This window comes from Cebus imitator, unplaced genomic scaffold (assembly GCF_001604975.1).
Source record: "Cebus imitator isolate Cc_AM_T3 unplaced genomic scaffold, Cebus_imitator-1.0 Scaffold590, whole genome shotgun sequence".
In the NCBI taxonomy this organism is placed as follows: domain Eukaryota; kingdom Metazoa; phylum Chordata; class Mammalia; order Primates; family Cebidae; genus Cebus; species Cebus imitator.
The window spans coordinates 83,879-104,433 of NW_016107905.1; the positions used below are offsets into that span (position 1 = coordinate 83,879).

General features: G+C 37.4%; 1 protein-coding gene and 1 pseudogene across 4 annotated transcripts in view; one reads left to right on the top strand and one right to left on the bottom strand.

Moving 5' to 3' along the window:
* Positions 1 to 1,057: 1,057 nt before the first annotated feature.
* LOC119469184 lies at positions 1,058 to 1,289 on the bottom strand (annotated as a pseudogene).
* A 780-nt stretch (positions 1,290 to 2,069) lies between these two features.
* The window catches only part of LOC108294585 (cytochrome c oxidase assembly protein COX16 homolog, mitochondrial), a 26,318-nt gene continuing 7,832 nt past the window's right edge, over positions 2,070 to 20,555 (top strand). Inside the window, exons 1-2 of one of the 4 annotated variants that reach the window (XM_017516486.2) lie at positions 2,070 to 2,327; positions 12,995 to 13,066. In XM_017516486.2, coding sequence (XP_017371975.1) covers positions 2,259 to 2,327; positions 12,995 to 13,066 — 141 coding nt within the window. In that variant the 5' untranslated portion in view covers positions 2,070 to 2,258. Of the gene's footprint in view, positions 2,337 to 12,994; positions 13,067 to 20,555 lie in introns of all 4 variants that reach the window. The other 3 variants (XM_017516485.2, XM_017516488.2, XM_017516489.2) reach the window with 3 other exon arrangements.

Below are 20,555 nucleotides of genomic sequence, written 5' to 3' on the forward strand. Positions count from 1 at the left end.
TTTTTTTTGGTATCTTCTTTTAAATGTGACAGTTAAGATAGCTGAGTCAGCATTTTAACTGATTATTAACAGTGGAAACACAGATGGAATTTGAGTCATATTTCTGGAAAGGTAACAGATTCCATACTGATAAGAAATTTTGTGTTCACTTTTTGTGAGAATTGTAAAATGATGACAAATATCACTTATTCTGATTTAATAGATGGAAAAACTGGAGTATACAGTAGTGATGCTTAAGAAGAGCACTATGCATAGACAATGAAATTTACCACCTACATAGTACGATTTGATAGGTGCTTACATTCCTCAGTGTCACTGATTTTGTCCCCTGACCATCTGCCAGCATACTTGTGTTTACTACTATTCAGTTACTCCTTCAGGGCCATCTCAAGGTTCTCAATAAATGCTTATTTGAGTGATTGAACAAACAAGGGACTAAAGACATAAAGTCACTTAAATTGGATCTATGCCTTATCTGAAAAGTATAAGATTATTGACTCTAGCATTATTTTGAATATATGTATATAATTTAACCCATTATTAGCTACTACTTAGGTGAAGGGTTTTGATGGGGTAGTGTCCAGTAGGCTGATGTTTTATGTAGTGAAGATGTAAGAAAATGTCTAGAGTTTTAGAGCAGTGCCTTTGGCTTCTAGGATCTTAGGGAAAGTAGGAAATGTGATACAATTAACTAACCTGGATGCCACACGAGGTTTATTTATTTATTTTTGAAACAGGGTCTAGTTTGGTCACCCAGGCTGCAGTGCAGTGGCATGATCATGGCTCACTGCAGCCTGGACCTCCTGGGCTCAAGTGATCTTCGCACCTCAGCTTTCCAAGTAGCTGAGACCACAGGCATGCACTACTATGCCTGGCTAATTTTTATTATTATTATTTGTAAAGATGGGGTCTTACTTTTTTGCTCAGGCTGGTCTTGAACTCCTGTGCTCAAACGATCCTCCAGCCTCAGCCTCCCAAAGTGCAGGTATAACAAGTATGAACCACCATAACTGGTCTGTATGAATTTTGAAATATCAAAGGGAAGTGAATAAAGAGGGAGAGAGGCACCATTCCTGGATTTCTGGAGGTATTGAAATACAGGTTGATGTGTAGAGTGGCTGGAGCAAACTCCTATTCCGTTTCCCTGCTTCAAAAACCCATTTTGTCCATCTCAAGAAAAAAAAAACAAACTCCATTTAATATATTTTCCTTGGATAGAGGATGTGTCAGATATGAAACTGATAAGAACAGATACTACACTTGATCTTAGCCAAAAGGGTAAGTTCCATTGGAGTAGCCTGCAGTAGATCTGGAGTTTCTCCTCTGGAGACCATTTAGAGGGCTAATTTAATAGGTGGAAAGATGATAAGGAATTTAAAAAGGAACATTTCAGTGGAAACAGAGAGGCAGGGACAGATGGAAATATTTCAGGAAGAGCATGGAAGATAATATTCTGTATTACCTGGACTCTGATTCATTCTGGCAAATGGGGCACATGGGGGATCAGTTTCCTGTTATCACAGTACTTCAGACACATATTTTTTTCTGTGCCCGTGAAATCGCCAGTGTCTTTAAGGTAAGGATCATATATTTTTATCTCAGTGTTCCTGGAACCCTTTCAACAACACGCCGAAAGGTTACCTGTATTGTTGCTGAATCATTGGAAAATGGACATTCATAAATGGCTAAAGATTACAGGTTAACTCGTAGTAAAAGCATTAGCATTAAAGGTTCAGTAATGCCTGATAAAACACTACACTGATTACATTTCAACCTAATCTTTCTAGCGATTTTAAAGTCTCCATAAAACTGGTAAATTCCTCATCCCACAAATAACCAGAGACTGGAATACTAGCTTCGAAATACTTTTTTCCTTAGCTGATTTTATCGAGTGACTATATGCCTAAGGGAGGGTTCTAAGAAGACGTTAGTAGGGACCCAGAACATGGGAAGTACTGATTTCCTTATCAATTTGATGGTGGTCCTGAACTGATTACAATCTCTGAATCCCAATTGTACGCCAACGTTACGGAACCAAAAACGCCGACTCCCGTATTTCTGGGCGGACACACAAGTTTGTTACGATGGCTCGATTGCTTTTGCCTGGCGGAAACCAAACTGTGAGGTCCAAGGACCAAACGGCCAAGGACAGGAAGTGAGTCCAGGTCGTACCCGTCTTCGGGAGAGCTTGGGCCGCTGAGACTTCGGAGTCTGCGCTGGGCCGGCTTGGAGCTCTGAGTGGATGGAAAAGTTCAGTCATGTTTGCACCCGCGGTGATGCGTGCTTTGCGCAAGAACAAGACTCTCCGCTACGGAGTCCCTATGTTGGTGAGTGGAGTGAGGAGGAACTCCGGGAGGTGTGGGACCCTGGTCGTCGGCAGGATCAGGACCTGGGAGGGAATCTGTAAAATGTGAAGTTGAGGGCTGGTACTCCGGCTAGGAAGGGGCCGGCGACTGGCTGAGAGCTTTCCTAAAAGCTCTTCTTTCTACCAGTCTTTTCCTACGCCTATCCCCAACCTCCCGGCCGCCGTCGCCCGCTCCTAGTTGGATCTCAGGTTTACTAGGATCTGTCCGCTTCTGAACGTGGCATCTTTCCCATCGAATGCGTTCATTTCCCAATGAACGCGGTCATTGTTATTACCCTTGATTCACAGTTAAGTAAATTGAAGCTCAGAGAATTCAATCAGAACCACAGTTTAAACCAAGTCTGCATGATTACTGTGCTTGCTTCCTCGCCCCCACCTTAGCTGTGTTTTGACGATACTGTGGATCATTGGGACTAGATGTATTCCATTTAACTGTACCAATTCCTGGTATCTTTCTGTTTCATCTACTAGTTTGTGAATTAGCTTAATTCTTAGAGTTGTCGTGATAACCTAAATAAGACCTTGTAAATCAAGTGTTGAGTCCGGTGCCTGCCACATCGTAGCCAGATGGTTGCTGTGTTATAATTTGTAAAGCACTTTGAAAACAGCTTCAGTGTTTATGCGGTTGCATCCAATTCCACACTGAGTTCCCTAAGGGTGTCATGAAAATGCAGGCTGAGGCTAGCTTAAGACAACCAGAGTTGAAATCCAGATGACTCTATTTGCTTTTTGATCACGGGCAAGTTATTTTGCTTCAGCAAGTCTTGATGTGTTAGTAAGTGAAACAGTTAAAGCATATGAACAAAAGCTGCTTTCTTTTAAATACAGAACAGATTTTTATTTTGTATGAATTTTGGCACAGGTGAAATTACCAGCTTTTCCATTTAAGCAGACTAAAAAAGAGAAGTGACCTTAAAAAGGTAACGGGTATTTAACACATTTTTTAAAAATCCAGATTCATCAAATCTGAATTTTAGGAAGATTCACCCATCTAAAGTATCCCGGTCAAGCATGATGGCTCACACCTGTAATCCCAGCCTTAGGAAAAACCAAGACAGGAGGATCGCTTGAGGTCAGGAATTCTAGACCAGCCTGGTCAATATAGCAAGACCCCTGTCTCTCCAAAAAAAAAAAAAAAAAAAAAAAAAAAAAAAAAGTGTTGTTTGTTGGTTTTAGCAAATTATATATTAGTAAACTAAAATGTTCGTATATTAGTACATTCTTAGTTGGAGCCATCACCACAATTTTAGCACATTTTTGTCACCCCAAGAAAAGCATCATAAAACTAATAGTAATCACTTCCCATTTCTCCCTACCTCTTATCCTGGCCTGGGAAACCACTAATCTACTTCTACTTGTAAATTTGCTTATTCTGCACATTTCATATTAATAAACTAACGTGGAGTTTTAGTGACTGGATTCTTCCACTTAGAAAGTTTTTAAGGTTCATTCACACTGTAACATATATCAATATTTCATTCCTTTTGATGGATATAATTCCATTGTTTGGATATATTTTATTTATCAATTGATGAACATTTGGGTTGTTTCCATTTTTATGTTATGAATAATGCTGCTATGAACATTTATCTACATGCTTTGTGTGAAAGTATGTTTTCATTTCTCTTGGGTAGGAAATATCCCTGGATGTGGAATTGCTAAGTTGTATGGTAACTCTATTGAACTTTTTAGAATGTGCCAGATGTTTTCCGAACTGGCTTCATTATTTTGCATTCCCAACAGCAATATATGATTTTCTATTTTTCTGCATCCTCGCCAACACTTGTTATTGTCCATCTTTTTAGTTATTACCCTTTCTAGAAGGTGTGAAGTGATATCATTGTGTTTTTTGTTTGTTTGTTTTTTGAACCAGAGTTTTGGTCTTGTTGCCCAGGCTGGAGTGCAGTTGTGCGATCTGGACTCACTGCAACTTTTGCCTCCTGGGTTCAAGCAATTCTCCTGCCTCAGCCTCCCAAGTAGCTGGGATTACAGGCATGTGCCACCATGCCTGGCTAATTTTGTTACAATTTGAGCATTTTCCCATGTTATTAAATATTTTTATAAACCATAGATTTTAATGGCTGCAAATATTCCTATTATCTGGGAGTCCCATAATTTACTTTAAAAATCACATAATATTGGGCCATTAGGTTGTTTCCAGTGTTCTTGAGAAACATTGGTTGTATCTCTGTGTTGGTTTCTAGAGGATGCCTTAGCCTGGTACTGTCTTTTTTTTTCATTGCATTTTAGGTTTTGGGGTACATGTGAAGAACATGCGAGATTGTTGCATAGGTACACACATGACAGTGTGATGTGCTGCCTTCCTCCCCATCACCTATATCTGGCATTTCTCCCCATGCTGTCTCTCCCCAGCTCCCTACCCACCGCTGTCCCTCCCCTGTTTCCCCCCGGCAAACCCCAGCGTGTGATGCTCCCCTCTCTGTGTCCATGTGTTCTCATTGTTCAACACCCACCTATGAGTGAGAACACGTGGTGTTTGATTTTCTATTCTTGTGTCAGTTTGCTGAGAATGATGGTTTCCAGATTCATCCATGTCCCTACAAAGGACACAAACTCATCGTTTTTGATGGCTGCATAATTTTGTATTTTTAGTGGAGGTGGGGTTTCTCCATGTTGGTCAGTTTGGTCTTGAAACTCCTGACCCCAGGTGATGCACCCACCTCGGCCTCCCAATGTTTTGATTTTCATTTCCGTAATGACTTACTGTGTTGAGCCTCTTTTCGAATGTTTATTGATCATTTGTATATCTTTTTGGAGAAATGTTTGTTTAAATCCTTTGCCCATTTTTTAATTGGACAATTTTTCCTTTTATTGGACAGAGATTTATTTAAAACCTGAAACCAACAAATCTGCCAGTCTTTGTTGAGAGGTACTGTGTGCTTTTTTGGTCATGCTTTCAACATTCAGCCTTGCAATTTACAGCTCCATGTATAGCCTTCACTTCTTACTTGCTCAGAGCTTCAAGATTAGTCATAAGTGAGAATTTAGGGGCCTTCTCAGGTCTTTCTTGGGCATATACATTGCTCTGGGCATGTACACAGTTCTACTTATTTCCATGACTTTCTAAATTCTCAGGAATATATTTGAGGTTTTCAGAGTCCTGTAAAGACACCTTATTCCCATATACTACACCAGGCAGTCGTAATGTTAAACAATTACCTCTGATTTTTTTTTTTTTTTTTTTTTTTTTTTTTTTTTTTTGAGACGGATTTTCGCTCTTGTTGCCCAGGCTGGAGTGCTAAATAAATGTTTATTTTTATGTATGTAAATATTTATATAAATGACTTTGTAAATGGCTTTTTATAAATGAAATGTAAATCGCTTTTTACTTTCTTTTTTTTTTTTTTTTTACAAACACCTTCTAAGAGAAGTCTGTTGACACTAGTTGAGCTCCAAGTCACGTAAACTAAAGACAGCTTTGTCTTTAGTTTAGATGCTAAGGAATAGCATCTTTCAGGAACTACCAGACTGGTGAAATGATGATAATTATCACAAAATGGGATTTTAAAGAGCTCCAACCCCTCTACCCTCTTCAGTTGGTGCCAGACTTTACATCATGTATGCAGGCTGTTGGTTTTCATGGTTGTTACAGATTGAGTGGAGGGGTGTGAATATGGCAAAATAAAAACGCCACCAAGCTAACTGTTCTTCCTGAGATTTAGGCATTTTTCTTAGGTAAACACCGCGTACATTGTTGCAAGCCTTTGCTTAATTTTCAGAGTTCTAAAATTGTTTGACAATTTGTAAAGAAAGGAATTTTTTTTTTGGCTCATGGTTCTGCAGTCTGTACAGACTGTGAAGCACGGGACCAGCATCTGCTTCTGGTGTGGGTCTCAGGCTGCTTGCACTTGTGGCAAAAGGCAAAAAGGAGCCAGCATGTGCAGAGATCGCATGGCAAGAGAGAAGAGAGGGAGGTGCCAGGCTCTTTTTGACAACCAGCTCTCAAGGGAACTAACAGAATGAGAACTCACTCATTACCATGAGGACAGCACCAAGCCATTCATGAGGGACCTGTCCCCATGACCCAAACACCTCCCGCTAGGCCTCCCTCCAACATTTGGGGTCAGATTTCACATGAGGTTAGGAGGGTCAAGTATCCAAACTGTAGAAAGTTATTTTCCTGGCTCTTGTCATAACAATGGAATTTTTATTGCATCTTGAACATTTTACATTAGGAAATGATATCCTATTTAAGTCTTATACTTTAGCAGGATGTCATCATGTTTAACTTGTAGGTAGTAACCTACTATAATATTTTGGGCTCCTTTTCCTGGCAGTTTAAGTTCCAGATTTTGCAGTACTAACCTGGTCTACTTTGTTCACCTGGTGCTACTGGGATTCGTGCTTGATCATGTCTATGTGGAATGTTGTAATCAGCATATGCTTTTAAAGCCATAGGATTAAGATTACAAAATAAGTGAATAGAGGTGAAAGCAAACATTGTGCCCTGAAGTATGCCAATATTGGAGAGTTGAAGTATACAGGAGGAAACAACCAAGGAGACTAAGAAAGAGTGACTCTGAGGTAAAGGAAAAACCAGATATAATGGAAGAGGAGGAGAGTGTGATCTACTGTATCAAAATTTTGTTCATGAAATCAGATGAAATAAGGTAACCACCAGATTTAGTAATGTGTATGTCATTGATGGTTGGAATGGACCTAAGAGAGAGTAGGAAGAGCAGCTAGTACAGGTAACTCATTTGAGAAATTTACCTGCATATAGGAACAAAGAAAGAGGTTGGTATGTGGTGGGAAAGTGGTGTCAAGGAAAGTTGTTAATAAGATAGGAGAAATAACAGCATTTTTATGCTGAATCCTGCAGTAGTGAGCCAGATTTTGATGATACAGGAAAGGAGAGAATTGATGAATCAGTGTCCTTCAGCAGGTAAGAGAAGATTGGAGACAAATGAAGATATTTAGTTAGGAGTGTGGATTCTATGGTAACAAGCAATTAGTGTTGCAGTGCAGACTGCAACACACTCAAACACTACACACACACATGCATACACACGTGCTAACTATGCACAGCCCTGCACAAAACTCCCCTAACTTCCTATACCAGACAGAACCCCAGAATTCTCAGGCCACCCGTGCTTCTGACCAACTCGTTACAAATTTGGGTGTTCAAGCTACTCCCTCAGGTTCAATAATTTACTAGAACTACTCACAGAACTCAAGAGAATACTATACTTATGATTACAGTATTATTATTAAGGATAAAAATTAGGAACAGCCAAAAAAAGAGACCCATAGGTCCAGGTCTGGGAGAGTCCTGAATGCAGAACTTCTGTGTTCTCTCCCTAAGGGATGAGGGCATGTCACCCTCCTAGCACATTGATGTGTTTACCAACCAGGAAGTTCAACCAAGTTTCAGTGTCCAGAATTTTTTGACTGGGGTTTCATTATATAGGCATAGGTGATTGAACCGATGGCCATGTGACTGAACTGTTTCCAGCTCTCCTCTTCTCCCTTGAGGTTTGGAGGTCGGGTTGATATCACATAGCTCAAAGCCCCAGCCCTCTAATCACATGGTTGGTCTTTTCAGTATGGCCTCTCTGTATCTTTTCATTGAACCTGAGACAAAAGTTATTTTGCTTATACAAATAATTCTTACATTTGACATTGCCGGTATTAGTTGCTTATCTATAACAGATATTTTTCATGATTTGATTTTTTTTTTATTTTATGTTGTTTTATTTTATTTATTTGTCAGCATAGAAGTTTTAATTTTTTTTTTCTTTTTTTTTAAGAGAAGAAGTCTTGCTGTGTTGCCCAGGCTGGTCTCAAACTCCTGGCCTCAAGTGATTCTCCAACCTCAGCCTCTGGCATAGCTGGGATAAGCTACCACACCCACCCTATGTGGTCAGATATACTTGGTTTTGAAATTTGTAGCTTCTAATGATCAAACCTTGCCATGGGGGAAAAAATGAAATTCATAACCTCGAGGTTTGTTGGTATTCTCACCTTCAAAATTATAAAGGTTTACGTTTTATACCTTTTATATTTAATTCTTTAATTGATAATATATTTATATAAAAAGGAAGGTAGGGATCAAACTTAATTTTTTTCCAAATGGTTAGACTTTTCAGCTTCAGAATGAGGGATTAAAGCTAATTAGACTTTTGGATGACATGGTAAACTAGCATTGACAATTTGGGGATCTTTTAAGGTTACTGCATACTGAGAAGTGTGGGATATTTCCTGAGATTTCTTCTTTTTTTCTTTTGAAAAAAGTGGCAATATTTATTTAAGAAGTGAAGATGTTATTTATTTTACCCAGAAATTCCCTTACTGGATATTTTTCTCCAGTACATGTGTGCAAAAGCAAATGTAGTTGGGAGGCTAAGGCAGGAGGACCTTTTGAACCCAGGAGGCAGAGATTACAGTGAGTTGAGACTGTGCCACTGCACTCCAGCCTGGGGTGACAGAGCGAGACTCCATCTCAAAAAAAAAAAAAAGAAAAGAAAAGAAAAATATATTTGTGTTAGAGAGAAAATGTATGTGTGAGTAATGCACGTATATAATGTATGTAATGTATTATGTTTATATATGTATATAGAATTATATAAAATATATGTAGTTATTAAAATATCACATTTATGACATGTACAAATGTAAAAAGATCCCCATCGGGTGTGATGCCTCATGCCTGTAATCCTAGCACTTTGGGAGGGCAAGGCAGGCAGATCACTTGAGTTCAGAAGTTCAAGACCAGCCTGGCCAACATGGTGAAACCCCATCTCTACTAAAATACAAAAATTAGCCAGGTCTGGCAGTGGGTGTCTATAATCCCAGCTACTCTGGAGGCTGAGGCAGGAAAATCGCTTGAACCTGGGAGGTGGAGGTTGCAGTTAGCCGAGATCATTCCACTGCACTCCAGCCTAGGTGACAGAGGAGAAACAAAATCAAAAAAAAAAAAAAAAAAAAAAAAAAAAAAAAAAAAAAAAAAAAAAAAAAAAAAAAAAAAAAAAAAAAAAAGAAAGAAAGAAAGAAAGAAAGAAAATCTCCAAGGTGTATAAAATTTAAAATGCAAGGTTAGGGCAGTATTATATATTATACGTTACTGTCAAATAAATGACATCTTCACTTCTTAAATAAATATTGCCACTTTTTTCAAAAGAAAAAAAATCTCATGAAATTTACCACACTTCTCAATATGCAGTAATCTTAAAAGATCCCCAAATTGTCATTGCTACTTTACCATGTCATTCAAAAATCTAATTAGCTTTAATCCCTCATTCTGAAGCTGAAAGGTCTAGCCATTCAGAAAAAAATAAACTTTGATCCCTACCTTCCTTTTTATATAAATATATTTATATTACCAATTAAAGAAATAAACATTAAAAGGTATAAAACACTATAAAATATAAACTTTTATAATTTTGAGGTTAAGAATACCAACAAAACCTTGAGGCTGTGACATGACACTAGAAATCATTCAGGTATCTATCAAACAAGGGAATGAGTAGTAAATTGTGTTCTGTTTTTACAATGGAATACTATATAGCAAAGAAAATGAATTAACTATACCTATATACAATATACTTTAAAATACGTAATTTCTCTCTAAAAAAGTTACACCAAAGAATAGTTTTAATAAAATTCAAAAACAGAAAACACTAAATTATAGAATTTAGTTATTATATATAGATGATAAAGAAGAAAATGAAGTGAATGCAATAAAATCTAGCTGTTGTGTTAACGATAAAGAGAGGAAGGTTACCATTTTATTTGCAAGGGGTATGTGTATAAGTATTCTATTTATTAAACTGGGTAGTGAATGCATTGTAGCTTATGTTACAATTATCTCTAATGCTTTATATACACTTTTTCATGTGTTTATTAATACAATATTAATGCAGTCTGTAAGATGATAAGCATTGTGCACATTATGCCTCTATTTGTATTAAAGGGAGAGTGTGGTATGTTAAAAACGTCTGTGCTTATACATGGATTGAGTTTTTTGAAGGACAACCAGTAAGTTGGAAACAGTGGTTATATTGGGGGGAAAGACATAAATAAGACAGAAACGGTTCTCTTTGTGTTCAGGCAAAATACTACCCTACTGAGGGCTCCCTATCCGTTCATTCTCACTTGAAGAACTGCTTTTCAGTCATTTGGTAGAAGGGCTAAGCTTTTGAAAATACTGTTTTCCTTCTTTTGTTAAATCAACAAAATGTCAGGTTATGTCTGCTTTTTCTCAGCTGTGTAAATTCCACAGATTGGCTGATGCAAAAATATTTGAAGTCTGGTCTATAGAAGTTTTCAATTAGCTACTTTGAAATGCAGCATTCGGTCTTAACAAAGTTTCAGTACATAAATTTTTGTTATACATTGTAGCACTAAAGACAGCAAATTGACCTAAGAGCACAAAAAGATGAATTAGCCAAATGAATTAGATGAACTACTGTTTGTTCATTTTTAATTGTAGTCAAATTACATTTCTTAATTTATTAGGGGAAAATGATAGGATAACAAAAAGCAAAATGTTAAAAATTAAAATTGTTATTCCACTAAACATGTACAGCTAGTTGTAAACTGGACAAAATCATTTATGTGTGTGTTTTTGTTGTTAGAGAATACATTTATAAATGCAATGACAGTATTATAAATATGTTTTCTTTGCTTTGGAGAAGATAACCCAGTTCTCTCTTACTTTGCTGCAACTGCTGTATTGCTTCAGTATTACATGAGAGGTTACCCAGCTGACAATTCATCCCTGCTTTGAGAGGTCAGGGAAATCTGCAAGTGTCTTCTGAAATCCGAAATCTGTTCTAAGCTTGTTTTTATAAGACCAACACACAATAAGTAAAGATGAGTGAGTTTCTCCTTGTGGTCATGAACTTTTGTAGCAATACTGAAACCGCCTTTGTAAAATTATGGCTGTGAAAGAAATCAGACCTAACTGACTCCATCTTGCTTCTAACCTTAAAGCTGTCCTTGTTCATTCCTGAGCATGGGCCAAACTAACTTTGGGAAGGAATTCAGTTCATGGTTTGACTCTGAACCAAAATTGATAATAGCCCTTTCCCCAAATGACCCCCTTCTTACCTGAGGATAAGTCTGCCTTTGCAGGACTAACAAATTAGCTACAAGGTTAGAAATGATAGTTCAGGGGTCTTGCTGCCCCTGGCGCTAAGTGTCTGAACCTCCCCAGATTGCTCCTGGGGAATAACATCACTATTGTAAAACCTAACATCAGTTCTTGAGATATTTTGCAGACCCTGCTGCACTGGATGGATCGATCAGCTGATATCACCCAGATGGGTAATCAGGCTCAACCAGTTATGCCATCCCACTGGGAAACAGAAACCAGCAAGAAAAACTCACTTCGCCCCCTATGATTCTCCAACCTGACCAATCAGCACTCCCCACTTCCCAAGCCCCTGGCCACCAAATTATCTTTAAAAACTCTGATCCCTGAATGCTTGGTGAGACTGATTTGAGTAATAATAAAAAACTCTGATCTCCCATACAACCAGCTCTGCAATTCCCCGTTGTAATTCCCGTCTTGATAAATCAGCTGTCTAGGCAGCAGGCAAGGTGAACTCATTGGGTGGTTATAATTCTCTATTGGGAAGTTTAAATCATTTGAAAATATTGTGCCTCGAAGAGTTGCCAGCAAAAAAATGAAAGTGATTCTGTATATCTTAAGGTGATGTTTCAGCATTTCAGTACGTAGTAAGAATTTTAAAACTTTCTTTACCTGTGATCCCTATAGCTATATTGTCCCTGGGAATGCAATGTGATATAGAGAATATTCTGCAGCAATCTTTCATGAGATTTCTTTATCACTTGGTAAGATATGAGGATTCCAACTGGCTTATTTTGAAAAATCGTAATATCAAAAGAATTCTGGTCTTGACGGAAAAAAAGGCCAGAGTTTTACTGCTGGTTTACGCTGTGTAATCATGGTATTAAAAGAAAGAGAAACCTTAGACAAAAAAACAGAATAATTTTATGGAGTTTATTTGAACAAGGAAAATTTATGAATCAGGCAGCACTCAGACTGAGAAGTTGAGAGAGCTCCAGTCTGCAATATGGGCAATGAATACAGAATATAGATAAAACAGGAAAGTAAAGTACAGAAATAGCTTGACTGGTTATAGCTAGGCATCTGCCTTATTTGGATATGGTCTGAGCAGTTGATCAGGTTTCAATTTCTTCACTTACTAAGGAAGATCGAATAGCTCTCAAAGTACAAAGACGGGCTTGGGCAAAATGTAACAATGGGCAAGTCATTTAGTTGGCTGTGCTTTTATTTCCTCATTTGTTAAATGGTTGTTTTTTTTGTTTTTGTTTTTTTCTTAACAAAAAACAAAAATAGGTCTGTTGTAAGAGTCTAATATAATGCTTGTTATGATGTCATTTAAATCATAAGGTCAAATACAGATATAGGGTGGTGATTTTGGTATTTGGTAAGGATATGCTGTAATGTTTTCTAGATAGTATATACTGTATTTACTCTAAAAGATGGTGACTCACCAGGAAAAATAATCTATAGAATTTTTGTATAATATGCCTCTATTGTTGTTTAGGTAAGCAATCTATAGATAGGCTGAATTCTGGTCTTCTGTTTTGCTTAAATATTTCCTTTCTTTGTTTTAGTTGCTGATTATTGGAGGTTCTTTTGGTCTTCGTGAGTTTTCTCAAATCCGATATGATGCTGTGAAGAGTAAAGTAAGAAATATAATTCGAGTTCAATATGTGTCTGTCTATATGTGTGTTCTGATTTAGGAGAATCATATACTCAGCAGACTAAGCAGTCTAAGTTTGTCTCGCTTTTCAATGCTAAGATATCTTTGTTTTTTTTTTTTTTTTTTTTTTTTTTCCTCCCGAATGGCTGGGATTACAGGCACCTGCCACCATGCTGGGCTATTTTTTTTTTTTTTTTTTTATTCTTTTTATTATTCTTTAACATGAGTGATCACATGGAAGTGAATCATGAAATATAACTAATTTAGTAATCTTTCTTTTTTTTTTCTTGCCACTGGGCCTCACCCTGTCACCCAGACTGGAGTGCAGTGGCTGATCCTGTTCATTGCAGCCTCCGCCTCTCAGGCTCAAGCAGTTCTCTTGTCTCAGCCCCCTAAGTAGCTGGGATTACAGGTGCTCACCACCACCGCCCAGTTAATTTTTGTATTTTTAGTACAGATGGGGTTCTGCCATGTTGGCCAGGGTAGTCTTGAACTTCTGACCTCAAATAATCCACCTACCTTGGCCTCCCAAAGTGCTGGGATTACAGGCATGAGCCACCGCACCCAGCCTAGTAGTCTTCCTTCTTCATTAGAAAATTCACAATATTGTTACCATTCTCCTACAACGTATGATTTAGTGTAGCTGTTTTTAGGATTTAGAAAGGATTAAAAAGCATAGGTCAATAATTTTACTTTATTTGTCTAATGATATTTCATATTCATATCAGTCATTGTATAAAGAATATTGATATATATCTTTAATAACTTAGTAAAAGAAAGGAAAACTATTTTTCACTACAAAGACACTTATTTTTATAGTGTCTACTTCATAGTAGGACTATATTAGTTTATACACACACACATATATACATACACACAAACACATACACACACACAGATGATCCTTGACTTATAATGGGGTTATATCCTGCTAAACTCATTGTAAACTGAAAATATCATAAGTAAAAAATGCATTTAATATCCTGATTAAATGCATTGTAAAGTGAAAGAACCATAGGTTGAATCATTGCAAGTTGGGGACTGTCTATAGACTATTGTCTTCATTTTACAGGTGACGAAACTGAGGGGATCTATACATTAACTATAGTGGGTTTTTACATGAAAAAAACTGAAGAAAAAAAAGAAAGCCTAACTAAGTTGGCTAAGGTCACATGGCTACTTAGGGGTAAAGCTAGGATTCTCACTCTCTGTGATTACAGGGTTATTGTGAAATCAGGACAGGTGTTATATGAGAACTCTGTTTTTTTTTTTTTTTTATTCAGAAGCATATAGCTTTTGTTTGTGGCACAGATCTGATATTTGTAGGTTTTTTTTTTTTTTTTTCCGAGTAATCTATGTATTTTATTAGCAGGCCTCAGTAATATTGATAGAATAAGTAGAGTATAAAGTCCTATTCAGTTTTCTCACTTAAGTTTATGGTTTTAGAGAAACCAACATCAGCCAGTTTTAAAGACAGTAGGTATTAGGGTAAATATTAAATTTTAAAAGAATGTGTAGTTTCTATGAAGGAATATAACAATTTTTAGTTAATGAACAATTTTAGTTAATTTTCAGTTAACAACTTTCAATGTAACTGTGTTAAAAGATTTCAGTTAGCATCCCAATTACTTTATCAAGGAATGTTTTTGTCTTTCCCTTTAAGATGAAAATTATGGTAGCATGATACTTCAAAGGGAGAAAATATATATTTGAAAAATAACTGAATAGTGGTCATCTATTAATATTTTGTAGATGCTACAAGTAAAGTATTCAGAAACTAGTACTTATAAAGTTTATAACTGAGGCTGGAAGACAGTTAATAAAAAAAATGTACCCAGACATGTAATATAACAATGCCAGTAAAATGCCATTACTAGAACTTCAAGAGGGGTATATAGTTTTAAGTGGGAAAAGGAGATTCAGAGAAGGTTTTCCAAAGGCATTAGCCTTCAAATTAGGCTTTAAGAATGAGTAGGAATTAGCTAAATGATAGAAATGACTTATGTTCTATAAGGTAGAGGGAGTATTGGGCATATGGTTAGTGTTTCATTTTAGAAATAGCTCTTTGGCAGTGGAGTACAGGTGGATGGGTATTGGGGGAGGAAGGTAGAAGAGAAAATGTTGCTTAGGTTGGAAGTAAAGAGACCTGTTAGGATTCTCGGACAGTAGCATAGATGAACAATGATGGAACTGGAAGTAAAATATTTGCCATGATGATAAAGAGAAATGAATGAGTTTCAGCAATAATTTTAGTGGCAAACTGATAGTATTTGATGACTAGTATATGTAATATAAAAATATGATTAAATCTAGGGTGACTCAAAGTTGTGGTTTTGAGGACTGGGTAAATGGTGGTACTAATAAACCAATGTATTAGTTTGTTTTCATGTGCTAATAAAGACCTACTCAAGACTGGGTAATTTATAAAGAAAAGAGATTTAATTGACTCACAGTTTCACAGGGCTGGGGAGGCCTCAGGAAATTTACAATCATGGCAGAAGGGGAAGCCAGCATGACCTTCACATGGTGTCAGGAGAGAGAAATGAGAGCCTAATGAAGGGGAAAGTCCTTTGTAAAACAATTAGATCTCATGAGAACTTATTATCACAAGATTATAAGTTGGGGGAAACTTATTGGGAGAAATTGCCCCCATGATTCAATTACTTCCCACTGGGTCCTTCCCATGACACATGGGGATTATTGGAACTACAATTCAAGATGAGATTTGAGTGGGGACACAGCCAAACCATATCACCCAATTAAGGAGAACAGGGGAGGTTAAGGTACCAGGTGAGGTTTAGGAAATGGAGTCACAGTAAATGGAACAAGGTTAGGTAAGGTCAAGAGAATGAGGCTGATTGAAGTTGAGAGGACAAGGTCAGTTGAAGTCAAGGGAATGAGGTTAAAAGAATGAGGATGGTTAAGGTCTGTTGGAGGAAGATGAGAGGACATGGTTGAGGTGAGAAGGATCAGAAGACAAGGTCTATGAGATTTAGAGGTTGAGGTTGGTTGATGTTGAAAAGTCAAACTTAGGTTATCAAGAGTCAGGTGAGGTTGGGTTCCAGTTACGTAGAGAGAGTCAGGTGAGGTTGAGTTCCAGTTAGGTAGAGAGGATGAAGTAATGTTGAGAGAAGTTAAGAGGTTAAGTTTTGTCCTTGAGGATTGAAAGGATAAGATTGGTTGAGGCTGATAGTAGTTGAATGGGTTGAGAGATTGAGGTTAGGGTCATCAAGAGGGCAAATTACTGAGGTCAAGGGGATTGAGACTGTGGTCTAAAGGAAGAAGTTAGATCAAAAGAGGTTGGATTCAGTTGAGAAGTTTGGAGAAGGGTGTAAAAAAGACAGTATGAATTTGGGGTGACCAACCATCATTGTTTGCCTGATACTGTCCTGATTTTTGTACTGAAAGCTTGCCATCCCAGGGAAGAAAACATCTTGCCTTTCAGTATGGATGTGCAAAGTTCAGAGGAAAGTACAAGATCCGTAAGGTGGCCTAAAAAAGTAAGGGCTGGAAGCAACAGCTTTCAATTTTTAGAAAAAGATATGGTGTAGTTTATCTGCTGTTCCTAGTGGCTGTTGCTGGGTTTTTTTTTTTTTTTTTTTCTTATGATTGCTGATACTAACAACCAAGGATTCACAGTAATGGATCATACATTGCTATATCACACCAAGTGATGTGATTTAAGTGTGCAATATAAGTATATTGCAATTGTGAGCAGTAAGTCTTTGACTTTGCCTACATGTTGTGCTATGTACCAGATGGTGTTTAATTTTTAACATTATGAATGTTGTCAACATGTTTTCTAAGATTAGATAATGAAAATGAGAACAATTATAATACCAGTGCCAGTATGATTCAGACATCACTGAAAAAGAAAGCTAAATGACTCTGTTATTTTGTGACATATGGAAGGACACATACAACTGGATTAAGGAGTTAAATAACCAAAACAGAGCATATCGCACCATACACAAACAAGAAATTGAGATTGGGCATGGTGGAGACACGATGTGAAAACAGATGTGAAGACTGAATCTCACAGGTCCAAGATGAGACGCACAAGCACTTATAAATCAATCATAAGCTTACTCATCTCCCCAAAATATCTCAGCCTAAAATAGAGCTTCTGAGTTAGCTAGCTTGTGTATACTATACCAATAAGAACATGCATTATTATATTGTTCTCTTGACTGCCCTGTGAAACTGACTAAAGTGACATTTTTCTGATTCAGAGGTTAGAACTACTAAAATATCTTATGGGTGAACAAAAGGGGGACTGGTATGAGATCTGTTGACTTCCTATACTATAATGTTAAATTTTACCAAGGATCATGCTTTCTATAGTGTATCAATGCTAAACTGAAAAATGGCACCAAGAAATGTCCACCTTAGCTCTTAGCTACCTGATTTAGAAAAAATTGAGTTTCAAATTATCTTCTGGGGCCAGGCATAGTGGTTCACATGTGTTAATCCCAGCGCTTTGGGAGGCTGAGGTGGGTGGATCACTTGAGCCCAGGAGTTCAAGACCAGCCTGGGCAATATGGCAAAACCTCATCTCTAAAAAACTGCAAAAACTTAGCCAAGTATGGTGGTGCATGCCTGCAGTACCAGGTGCTTGGATGCTGATCTGGGAAGATTGATGTAGCTCAGGAGTTTGAGGCTGCAGTGAGCTGTGATTGTGCCATTGCACTCCAGTCTGTCTCCCTTTAGATCTTTTAATATTTGCTTTGTATATTTGGTTCTCTGGTGTTGGGTGCATATATATTTACTATTATTATATTTTCTTGCTGAATTGACTCATTATTATTTAATTTCCTTCTTTGTCTCTTTTTAGTTTTTGATTTAATGTCTATTTTATCTGATATAAGTGTGGCTACTTCTGTTCTTTTTTGGTTTTCATTTCCATGGGTTATCTTTTTCTATTCCTTTACTTTCAATCTATGTGTATCCTTATAGATGAGGTGAGTTTCTTATAGGCAGCATACACTTACTTGTGTGTTATATTTTAATTCAGTGAGCCACTGTATGTTTTTTAGCTGGAGAGTATAGTCCATTTACATTCAGTGTTATTATTCATATAAGGCCTTACTACTGCCATTTTGTTGCTTGTTTTTTAGTTATATAACTCTTTGCTTCCTTTTTTCTTTTCTTTTAATGTGATTAAGTGATTTTTATCTGTTAGCATATATTAATTTGTTGCTTTTTATTTTTAGCGTATTATGAATTTTTGCTTTGCAGTTACCATAAGTCTTACAGAAACATCGTATAGTTATAACAACTTGTTTGAAATGGATACCAACTAAACTTTGATTATAGAAAAAGGAAAAACCAAAATAAAAACCTATACCCATTAACTCTCTTTTCCCTACATTTTGAATTTTTGATGTCACAATTTACTTTTTTTTTTTTTTTTTGAGACAGAGTCTTGCTGTCATTCAGGCTGGAGTGCAGTGGTACAATCTCAGAACTGCAACCTCCACCACCCGGGTTCAAGCAGTTCTCCTGCCTCAGACTCCCGAGTAGCTGGGACTACAAGTGCACACCACCATACCCAGCTAATTTTTGTAATTTTAGTAGAGTTGGGGTTTCACCGTGTTGGCCAGGCTGGCCTCGAACTCCTGACCTCAAGTGATACACTCGCCTTGGCCTCCCAGGGTGCTGGGATTACCGATGTGAACCACTGTACCTGGCCACTATTTACATTTTTATATTGCCAATCTCTTAGCAAATTGTTGCAATTATTATTTTTAATAGTTTTGTCTTCTTACTGAAGATAAAAGTGGTTTAAACATCATGATTGTAGTATTAGTGTGTCATGCAGTGTTCTAATCTTTTAGTTTGAAGAATTCTCTTTTTATTTCTTTTGGGACAGGTCTAGTAGCAATAAATTCCCTCTGCTTTTGTTTGGCAGTCTTTCATCTCTCCATTTCTGAAGGATAATTTGCTGGTACAGTATTTTTGGTTGTTGCAATATTTTAATTTGTTTGTTTTCCTCAGTACTCTAAATATATTGTCTTAATCTCTTCTGGCCTATAAAGTTTCTGCTAAGAAGTCTGCTGCCAAGTAAGCATATGGATGTCCCTTATATCATTTACTTCACTTCTCTTATTGCTTTTAGCATCTTATCTTTGACTTTTGTCTTTGAGATTTTGATTATAATATGTTTTTGGGGCATTATTTGGGTTGAATCTGATTGGTGACATTTTACCTTGCTTTACCCAGATATTTATATATTCAGGTTTAGAAAGTTTTCTGTAATTATTTCTTTGAATAAGCTTTCTGTTCCTTTTTCTTAGTTCCCACTTTAACTCCAATAATCTGAATGTTTGCTGTTTTTATGTTGTTCTGTAGATCCTGTAAGCTGTTTATTACTTTCATTCTTTTTCCTTTTTTCTCCTCTTACTGTATATTTTCAAATAGTTCCTCTTTAAGCTCATTGATCATTTCATCTGTTTGCCAATTTTTCTGTTGATGTTTTTGTAGTGCATTTTTTGTTTCATTCATTGTATTTTTCAGCTCTAGGATTTCTGTTTGATTTTTTAAAAATTATTTCAATCTCTCTGCTAAATTTCTAAATGGTTCTCTGTGTTTTCTTGTAGTTTATTAAACTTCCTTGAAACAGCTATTTTCAGTTCTTTGAAAGATTACACATCTCCATCATTTTAGGTTGGTCTCCAGTGCCTTATTTTATCCTTTTGATGATGCCGTGTTTTCCTGAATGTTTCAGATACTTGAGGAAATGTAACAATGTGTGTGCATTGAGAGCCTCTGTATTTATCTTAGTCTGTGCAGTCTGCTTTTGTTTGTGCCTGTCCTTCTTCAGAGGATGTTCCAGGGATTCTAAGCACACTGACTGTTGTCTTCCCTGAGCCTGTGACCACTTGAGCTGCCTCAGCACTAGAGAGTACTCAAAGCCCAGGCTTGCCATGAGTCTTGTAAGGGCTCCAAGGTTGATGTGGCTTTTTGGCCCAAATGGATCTGTGGAAGATTGAAGGTAGGTACTGGGGCTTTGTAGGAATGCTGACCAGGTACTTGAGTCCACAAGACTGTCTCTGTGCTCCAGACAAGCATGCCTCCCAACAGGTCTCTACATAGGCAGATGGGTTCTTGACTGTAGCAAAAGGAGCTGGAGCTGAGACTGGATGCCTTTTGGATCTGCTGTGGGAGGCTGATGAGCCCCTCTCATTGTCTTGGATGAGTATGTGTCACTTGGCAGGTCACTGCATCATTGGGGTAGTTCCTCAACTTCCACAGGAGGGGCTGAAGCTGAGACTAAGCTGCCTCAGGCATTGGCTCAGGTGGATGTGCATCTCTCAGCAGGTCCCTATACAGACAGGTTAGTTCCCCAACTATGACAGGAGAGGCTGGAGCTCAGACTGGGCCTGTTTTATTGGCCCAGATTGTTAGGTACAACCCAGCAGGTTTCTGCAAAAGCTGAGATTCTTGATTGCAACAGGAGAGGCCAGAGCTGG